Below are 9,557 nucleotides of genomic sequence, written 5' to 3'. Positions count from 1 at the left end.
TCTAAAAAACGTCCACATCTTTTCAGCTTTTATGCTTTCAATTTCTAACAAACAACTATAACAAAAACAAAACTGAAAATTAACCTGGTAAAAAAATGGGCAAACATTGTGACTAAAGGTACTTAAATGACAATAGAGTGAAATGAATAGGTCAGCATGACAGTCAGACTTGTGTTGTAGTAAAGTATTTAATTTACATTGCTGCAAATGCAACCTTTGTTAGTGTGAAAGAATGTGTGTGATGATATTAAAATAGATTCCTCTGACTGTGTGATGGTTAATAATTATGTTTGATAACATGGTCGTAATCTGGCTGACTCATTGTGTGTACAACCCCAAAGGACAGCTATGTGACACGTGATGACAACTACAGTACGTAATCAAAGAGCACGGTCACTTAAATTTGAATTTACAACTATGTTATGCATGACTTTCTATAATAATTAGCTCTTATCTGTCAGCTAAGTCTGTATAGTAATAGTAAAGTGTGGTTACTTTATTAACAGGGACTTCAGCTAAAGCTGGGAGAAGTTATGTTGAGGGGGAAGGCAAACACAGAACACAGCTTAGACATGGGGGTAGGGCAAAGGGTAGTTACGGTGGAAACATTTTGTATTTTACAAGATGGCAAAAATAAATATTTCTTAAAGATAAAATGGTTAGTCGATTAAACAAGTAGGTGATCAACAAAAAAACAAAAAAAATTGACTGGCAACAATTGTAAATAACTGGTTAATTGATTACAATGTTTTAACTGGTTTCAGTTTTACAAAATGTAATATTTGTCCATTTTCTAATGATAGAAACTAAATATCTTTAGACTGTTGGCCTAACCAAACAAGCAATTTGGATACGCCACCTTAGGCTCTGAGAATTGGAACCTTTTTTTTTTGTAAAAATAATCATTAGCTGCAACCCATCATTCGTAAATTAGGCAAAGCCTCTGTGCATAATAAGCTTCCAACTTAAATATTAAACATCCAATTCATCTGTACTTGTTTGCTCTCTGACCATACCCCAATAGTGGATACATACCTTAAAGTGACACAAATAATGTAGCCTATATGCTCAGTTGTGTTCTAATAAAAAAATATTTTTATGTTTAATCTGTTAGTATTTATTCTAATGTGAATAGGTGATGTTTCATGCATTTTGTAGAGAATAATACTAATTCATGAAACCATGTGACCAAGACAAATCCCATCAGAGACAGTTCATCATTAAAACTGAACAACAATGCTGTCTTGAAAGATAGAAGACTCAATACAATAATATGCTACTATACCTAACCAATGCTTTTTAAAGTAGGTTTAGTGAAGTAACTGGATAACTTTGCTTAAAGGTCCAATATGTAATATATTTACTGTAATAAATCCAAAAATGACCCCAATGCATCATCAGATATTAAGGAAACATGTTAAGTTGAAATACTATCTTTTCTGACAACAATGGTAATGCCAGTATTTTCTTCTTTTGAAATTTCTGTTCCGTGACGGAATTTCTGTTTGTGTTTTGGCCTGTGTGTTGTTATCAACTGCCCAGTTTGACAGCCAGGTCGGGTTGCCAGATATACCTGTGAAAACGTAAACCCAGCGCACTACAGCTGTAACATTAGTACAGCCATGAACATTGTTGTGGATGCTGCGGTCTCAGCCTGGCAACCAACGTGAACTTCGAGCCTGGGGAGGAGAGGGCGGGGAGACGACTCTCTCCAGTATTTTGAAATTGTATTGCATTAACTATTTTAAACACTAGCTAGCAATATTACATATTGTACCTTTAATAAAACCCTGAACAATGTTCCAGTCCAAGTTAGAGTTCTTCTTAGTCATCCATATAAACCAGTACACTTGCTTCTTGAAACATCCACAACCCCAGGATGACACCTGAATGGGGTCAAAGGCTATTCAGAGTGTGTCTTATGTTATGCTGTATAGCAACATGTTAACAGGGCTACAAAGTTTATAGCACATAGTTTTAATGCCCTAAGAATCTGTGGCGAAATGTTGCCCTGGAGCCTGGGTCTTCAATAGGACCATGGGACCACACGTGGCAAAAAACAATCAAACATAACAAGATAATAGCCAGAGCCCTATGTCACATGGAAGTTCTGCGTAAAGGTTTCTATTGCCCTAAATGGCTTCACAACACACAAAGGCCATTCCGAAAAACGAGATTAAAAAAGCTGGCTACTGTATGTGGCATCACTACATTTAATTGGCATGTGAGTGTCGAACTATTATTTAAATACAAATGATACAAGCAAATCATATTGACTTATTTCACATGCATGCGTTTAGCTGGAATGGAAGTAAAATGTCTACAATATTTATTTAGAAATAGATCCAATCCAGTGTTTTCTGTGTTTGTTTGTTTTGTATCTTAGACATATTTACTTTAACAAGGACCACAGCACATCAGTCAGTTGCACGAACAGGCGTGGCATGACTTTTTCACTAGGTGGGGCTAGACCATAGAAATAAAATGGGTTTAGATTTCCAGTTTAGGTGTAGTAAGAGATGTCCTGAACTCAAATATATCAGTCATTGTCTAGAATTATGGAGCAAAGTCTTTTTTATAGCCCCTCCAGTTTTCATATTTGAGGTCATGTTACAGTGGAGGTATGGGATTTTACTTAGAAGCTTTTTTTATATTTATAGCTACAGTAAAAAAAAATGTTTTTCATTATAAGTGTGGTCAAGTAATTTTACGGTAGAGGTATGGGATTTTACTTTGAAAAATCTCCAAATTTATACAATAAAAATGTTTGATTTTGATTTATGTTTCAGCTGTGTTTTGGACTTGTGTCTTGGCTTGAGTCATTTTGTTTGTAGTTTTGAGGAGACTGTTTTTAATTTGTATTCTAGTTTTAATAATGAACATTGTTGTTCTTTTTTTATCAATTTGACTCCCAATTCCTTTTACACATTTACACACCTTTAACAGTTTTTTAACTGCTCTTCCCCCGATCAAAAGATTTTAATTGTTTAATTTTAAAGAGGTCCTAGGCCTCATGGTTAAAACACCTAGGTGGCGTTGTCGGCCCCATTTTTTAACATTACCTTGAGCCCTCCCCTACCACCAGTCCCGTGTTTACATTTGTTACATGTATATTGCATCATACCCGAGTCACTCTGAGTCCAGGGGTTACCTGAATAATAAATGCCTAATACATCAATGTCATTGGACTGCCATTACAATTATAAAGTGTCTTTATCAGCCAGGCAGCGAAAGAATGAGCATGACTTATGCTTGTGTGAGAAACATTACATCCCTGTACTAAACCCACATGCATCGTAGCTTCAACGAGACGTCACTTAAGCGTCTTTGGGTGTGTAGTCTTTCCGATTAAGTATTTTCACAGTCTTATACTTCAACTACGACTGAAACTTACTTGACTTGCAAAATTATCTTTTAAATTGACGAACATCAAATGTGTAATTCATTGCTCGATTCAAACAGGATTAAGTAATTATCTGTCTCTCGCCATTCACACGTGCACAAGATTTTCTCGAAATAAGGTCCTATGGTCCACTGGAAGGGGACTTTACCTTTACCTCTCTATTGCTCCGCCCAATTGTTGAAGGACATCACAGGTTCATGGACTCAAATTTGTCACTTCAGTACAGCCTGGTTGGATGTTAATGAAGATAGTAACATGACTCTCCAACCTCTTAAACCTCATTAACAACAATTAAAACTAGTGTAAATGAATGATGCACTAAAGGTGAAATTAATAAGAGACTGGTTTTAATTGTAGCATTTGACAACATTGGACAAAAGTACACTGAATTGTTCAATGTTTTGGGCTTTAATTGAATTTTGAGCAAACTGAATCAAGTCACAATGTTTTTTGTCCTTGTTAAAAATAAAGTAAAGGAGGCCACAACTTGTGTTATTTTCCACTGTGAATAGGGAGTGATGTAAATAAATATACAGGCGATCAACTATATGGCAATTATAAAACATACTGAAAAACACAAGAATTTTAGCCCATACATGTGTACAATAATAAATGTAAATTATGAATCACTCTCCACTGTGAGATACTTTAACTGCATATCCCAGAAGGTTGCAGGGCTTTCCCTGAGCTCTAACTTTACAAGGACTGTTTGATCAGTGATGAAGAAGAAATGTTTTTTGACGTACCAGTATAATTACTTATGATCGCTTTTGAGGTATCTGTTTTGTTGTCTGTCATGATTGTCCAGTACCCATTTACATGGTATTTCTGGCTATTGCATTAAGAGTGCGGACCTTTCTCACATCTGCCACCTTCAGGCCGTACTCAGGTGCTGAGAAAGTAGCTCCCATCGTCACACAGGTGTTCCTGCACATGGAAAGAATATTAGACAGACAGCAACAACACAAATAGTTTATCTGTTTTAGTTTTATTCCCTATTAGAAATCTTATAATGTATGTAAGCATGGGAAAAATCATACATACCTGAACTTCATGGCAGAATCCCTACTGGAGCGGGCTGAGCAGTGAAACTCTTCAGCTCCCGACCCCTCCAAAATTCTCTGCAGGTTCCTCTCATTAATACCCCCTCCTATATCAAACATTTTTTTAACGAGAATTTTTTTTTTTTAAATAAATAAACAAATAACAAAAAAAAAACATACTTATACATTTTACAAGAGAAAAGTAAAAGTACTAACCTGGCATGATGGCAATTCTCCCTTTAGCCTGTTGAGTGGAAGAAAAGGTGGAGAGTAGAATATAAGAATGGTAGTAAGGGAGACACATAAGCTGCTCACCTACAATGACTAAGCATAAGAGATAAATAGCCCTGCCATCTTCATATGCTTGCATGCAAACATGTATGTGTACATATAATTTATACATACTTGTTCAATGAGCCGTTTAATGAGAGGGAGTCCCTCCAAAGCAGAATTGTCACAGCCACTTGTCAACAGACGCTGGAACCCTAATGATATCAGTGTCTCCAGAGCAACCACTGGGTCATTAACCATGTCAAAAGCTGCAGTAGGAGCAATATAAGTTTCATAAAATGAGTTAAAAAGTCTTTAGAGGCTCTGATGAAATCACTCTAAAAAGGGCTTTACGGCTTTGTGATATCGTTTCTAATCTAGTTGCTAGCAGCTGCATGGAATTTCAAAAGCTTTAAGTCTACAATTGATTTAAGGGAGAAGAATGTTACCTCGGTGGAAGGTGATAGGCAAAGGTCGAGCAGCAGCTAGTGAGCAGAAAGTGACAATCAGAAAAATATATGGAACAATACAAAACCCCAAACAAAGTAAAAGTAATAAAAGCGTTGCACATTCTGAATATTTTTTTTCCTCTTTTTGTGTGCCTACATGCTTTCTATGGCTAGTTGTTTATTCAGTGCAGCATACTCAATAAGACATTTACTTTACTTTATACTGTGAGTCACTGCCAACACAATTTTATTTGTTATGGATTATTGCTACGATATTTTTGCTCTCTAACTTGCATTTTATTTCAGGAAAAAGTCGCAGTGTATTTTTGAAAAATTCAAGCAACATTATTTACGAAATATAAAAATAAATAAAAAAACGGGAGGATACATCTGGAATAAATCAAAGACGACAATTTCATAGAACATATGCTGTATATTATACATACACATAACATATAGAGAAAAGGCAAAGGTCCTTGTGTACCTTTCCCCTGGCAAAGGTGCAAACACTTTAACTTGTCACTGCAGGAAAAGCGCAGGTGTTACTTATAACGTTAATGTCTAAATTCAATTTAAGGGTTCCAGTATGACAAATGTAAGACACCTACAACTGGAACAGCTAAATGGAATACAGCCATCTAAATATCAACTGGTGATATTGCCACATGTTTAATGCTCCAATATATAAAAATTTGAAAAAGGAATGCTGATTTGTTTTGTTTGTGTGAAGGTAGTCTCGCATTGCCAGACCTTCCTTCACAGCGCTGTGGAGGAGGATCTGGTGAGTCCACACAGCATTCCGGGATGGGAGAAAGACGTGCTCTGGTTTATTGGCATTTCTTTAAACCAATCACAATCGGCTTGGGCGACACTAATCGCCGTACGGAGCAATGCAGCTCCGCAAAATAGCCTCGGGAAGGAACTTGTTTTGGTGGAACATGTGTACGTTCAAAGGTTGTTTTAGATGTGCAACCGAAAACTCAGATTGGACAGATAGTCTAGTTAGCTGTCTGGATTTACCCTGCAGAGATCTAAGGAGCAGTTAACCATAGTCCTCATAAATCTACCAGAGTTTAAAATGCCAACACAAAGGAAGCCCAAGGCAACGGATATCCAGCCTAAATGAGTGAAATCCGGAGCAATCCCAGAAGTGGAACGTCGTGGATATAGACCAGTGTGAAGGTAATATTTTGAAAGGGCATTTTAGTGAGTTTTTGTTCTGGCAAGATTTAAAGAAAGAACATGGCAGCTAAGACAGAGTACCTTTCTGTTATGTAAACTGTATCTTGTGTAGAACTGTACGTCATGCTCTGTTAAGTGAGCATCTTTGTTGTTTTTTTTAATAGTGCCTGTTAGGCCCATACAGATATGTTCAAGTAAACAGGCAGACAATACCCAGTAACTCCATACAGAGCTCCGCGTCCACCTGTCCATCCTCTGTCAGGGCTCCCAGCACTAGTCCGTCGGCCCCGTGGCTCTTCATCAGCTCTATGTCCTTCCTCATCACCTCCACTTCCTGGTCTGAGTACAGGAAGTCCCCCCCACGAGGCCTTATCATCACGTAGACTGGAATTTTGACATTCTGCTTCACAACCTGCAACAGACCTGTGGCAAAGCAAAAATTGTGGCATATGTGATTGTGTGTGCTTGTTAATGGTCTCAGCAGATACTCAAGAGTTTAGGGTTGTGTATATTTGTACAGAAATAAACTGATCCACCTTGACTGGGAGTGAGTCCTCCCTCCAGAAGACTAGAACACAGTTCAAGTCGACCTGCACCTGTCAGCAGAAACAAACGCTCAGACTGCACCTGTGTACCCTTTATGGTCTGTGATCTTTGAAAAATATAACAACACTGCATGCCAATTAATTACTACTTAAATGGTCTGAGTGACTGCAACATTTTCAACCTACAATTGCCTGTATTACTACCTCTGGAGCAGGTAGGTCATAGTGGGTTTACAGTTTTTGCCGATTGCTTACACACTGAAAGTGAATGCTTAGACAAAAGCATCAAAACCTAAACTTTTTGTAACCATGCCTTAAACACAGGCACCAAAAGTGCAAACACGTTTTCTGCTTTGCGTTTTGTTTGCAATTCTGCAACACACTTCTTGCAAAACACTACACACTGTTTCTTACATTAGGCACTTTGTTCAAGGAGTAAAACTCTTGCAATCATTGGGAAAACACTTCTCTTCAAAATGCAAAACACTATCTGAAATTGGCAACACACCCACACACATGATCACCTTGTGTGCCGCCATTAGTCTGCAAGGAGTTCTCCATCACCATGCCACTCTAGGACCCTACAATACTGCACACATAATCACATTTCTGGGTGCACTACATAATGTAGATGTACAGGACGGACCACGGCAGCTCAGGTTTGTTCTCATCTGGGATAATGTTAGTTTCCACGTGGCTGCTCTGGTCCGGGACTGGTTCACCCATCACAACTACTGTAACTTCACAGTTGTATACTTGGCCCTGTTAAGGAAAAACTCAGGAGCAGCACAACTCATTTCACATACGTGAAGTAGGTTCGGGAGACCTTGATGACTTACCCAGGAGCATTTAATGAACACTCAATTGAGGAGACAATTAAGCAGGCAGTACAGTTTAACCACAATGCGTTATTGTGCAGTGCCGTCCCAACTCTCTGAAGTTCCTATGTTCCTGAAGGTGTATTTAAAGTCAAGCTGGAGGCGCCTACACACAGATGATAAAGCCTAGTTCAGCCTATCTATCTCTCCCTGGGAAGTAGGCAAAAGTGTGGCAGGCCCAGCGACCTCCAAAAGGAGACAGTCCTGAAACAAAAAAATCCTTTATCACGCAGCTGTCTATACTCCTTGAATCTGTAGAGAGACAAACATAATTATACGTGAACAAGTTTGGTTATTAGAGACAGGCTGAATATTCTCGTCCCCTGACCTGTGACCTATGAATGACCTGATGTTGCCTAAGCTTTCCCCAGTCTCATCATACCACAACATGGTGTTTCCGTTAATTCCACTACAGGCCCCTTACTCCCCATTTCTTAATCCGATTGAGGAATTCTTTTCAGTTTGGCGTTGGAAAATGTACGACCGCCAACCACATGCCCGCATGCCTCTTCTGTAAGCAAAGGAAGAGGCATGCAGAGACATTGAGGTGGAGTCAGTCCAGAGTTGGATACAGCACGCAAGGTGATATTTCCCCCGTTCCCTGGCCAGGGATGATATTGCTTGTGATTTGAATGAGGCGATGTGGCCAAACCCTAACAGGGCAGGATCCATGAACCAACCACCCCATCCTTTACAAAACAATTTTTTGTTTACCATTGCACTGTAATTTTAGTGCAATTATTTCTATTGTTTTGTTTGTTTACATTAACATACTGTATTGATTACTATACTGTAATTCAACTTTTCTTTGTGTAAAAACCTGCAATGGGAAAAAAATTAAACTGTATATTTTTTTCTGAAGCCTTTCTAGTTTGCGTTCATTGAAATGTAAGTAGATGTTCTGTACTTGAACAATCTTTCACAGAAGCCTGTATGAGAAAATAGGTATACAAACTACTAAATAGAGTAGTGTTTTGTATAAAGTACATCAATGTGTTGTTGCGGCCTTCAAAGAGTAATTCAAGTGCTGCATGTGTGTATCGTTTTGTTACAAAAATGCCATTATGAACATTTTACATTTTGATTGCAGTTTCATCTTGACATAGAAGAGATTTATCTCCAAGTGTTGGGTCTTATTTGGCTTGTGTGAGGAGTTTGACAAAATGAGCCACATTCAGCAACACGCGTGTAAGCAATCGATAAAAACTGTAATTTAAAAAAGTGTTCACTAGCACAGTAACGCTACCAACCTCCTCGTTCAGCATTGACAGCAGACTCCACGGAGTCCACACACGCCTCCATTAAAAAACTCTCTGCCATCCTGACAGTCTGGACAGTGAGACAGAAAGACAGACACACCAGAAAGAGATTAATTGTGAATGTGTTAGCTAAAACTTCCACAATCATTTAGCTATGTTTTCACTTCCACAAACAACTACCTGTCCAATCCACTTCTTATCGATTCATATGACCTTATCAGTCGATTGGAAACGATATGAAGACAGTAGAGTACATGTTGTTTGGGTGACTGATTAACTTCAGCTCGGCTCCTTCACCCAGCCAGCACTTACACCCATGAGCCAGCCATGACAGTGGATAAGCGTTTCCCGGATAGTTGAATTTCAAACACAGTGTCTGGCGGGTGAACGGTGTACTGGTTATGCACGTTATGCAGTACTACTGGGCCATAGGAAGGAGGGTGACCGCCCATGTGGGATACGCTAAGACACAAAACATACACCAACCACCTGGACGTCCCGTCCCGTCTTTCGATAATAACATTTAGA

The 9,557-nt window shown here is 38.6% G+C and overlaps 1 protein-coding gene across 5 annotated transcripts; it reads right to left on the bottom strand.

The window, feature by feature from the left end:
• Nucleotides 1-1,125: 1,125 nt before the first annotated feature.
• On the bottom strand, nucleotides 1,126-9,469 carry cutc (cutC copper transporter homolog (E. coli)). Of its 5 annotated transcripts, none has more exons than XM_031304890.2 (11): nucleotides 9,210-9,469; nucleotides 9,021-9,099; nucleotides 6,884-6,943; nucleotides 6,561-6,770; nucleotides 5,166-5,201; nucleotides 4,852-4,985; nucleotides 4,663-4,690; nucleotides 4,448-4,553; nucleotides 4,258-4,330; nucleotides 1,784-1,886; nucleotides 1,126-1,340 (listed from the first exon to the last, which is right to left on the bottom strand). In XM_031304890.2, exons 2-11 carry the CDS (start codon nucleotides 9,088-9,090, stop codon nucleotides 1,300-1,302), a joined length of 861 nt encoding a protein of 286 aa, XP_031160750.1. In that variant the 5' UTR covers nucleotides 9,091-9,099; nucleotides 9,210-9,469; the 3' UTR covers nucleotides 1,126-1,299. The 5 variants fall into 5 exon arrangements, with proteins under 5 accessions (XP_031160750.1, XP_031160759.1, XP_035847996.1 ...); XM_031304899.2 differs by having other exon boundaries at nucleotides 6,561-6,686; XM_035992103.1 differs by lacking the exon at nucleotides 4,852-4,985 and having other exon boundaries at nucleotides 6,592-6,770.
• Nucleotides 9,470-9,557: the final 88 nt, after the last annotated feature.

This window comes from Sander lucioperca, chromosome 15 (assembly GCF_008315115.2).
Source record: "Sander lucioperca isolate FBNREF2018 chromosome 15, SLUC_FBN_1.2, whole genome shotgun sequence".
Lineage (NCBI taxonomy): Eukaryota > Metazoa > Chordata > Actinopteri > Perciformes > Percidae > Sander > Sander lucioperca.
This window is presented reverse-complemented; position numbering and strand designations above follow the sequence as displayed.

Coding starts and splice junctions, on each gene's coding strand:
- cutc (XM_031304890.2), bottom strand. CDS start 9,090: ATGGCAGAGAGTTTTTTAATGGAGGCGTGTGTGGACTCCGTGGAGTCT. Junction 6,771..6,883: donor AGGACTCACTCCCAGTCAAG/GTGGATCAGTTT, acceptor GCTTTGCCACAG/GTCTGTTGCAGGTTGTGAAG. Junction 4,986..5,165: donor GCCTATCACCTTCCACCGAG/GTAACATTCTTC, acceptor CTCCTACTGCAG/CTTTTGACATGGTTAATGAC.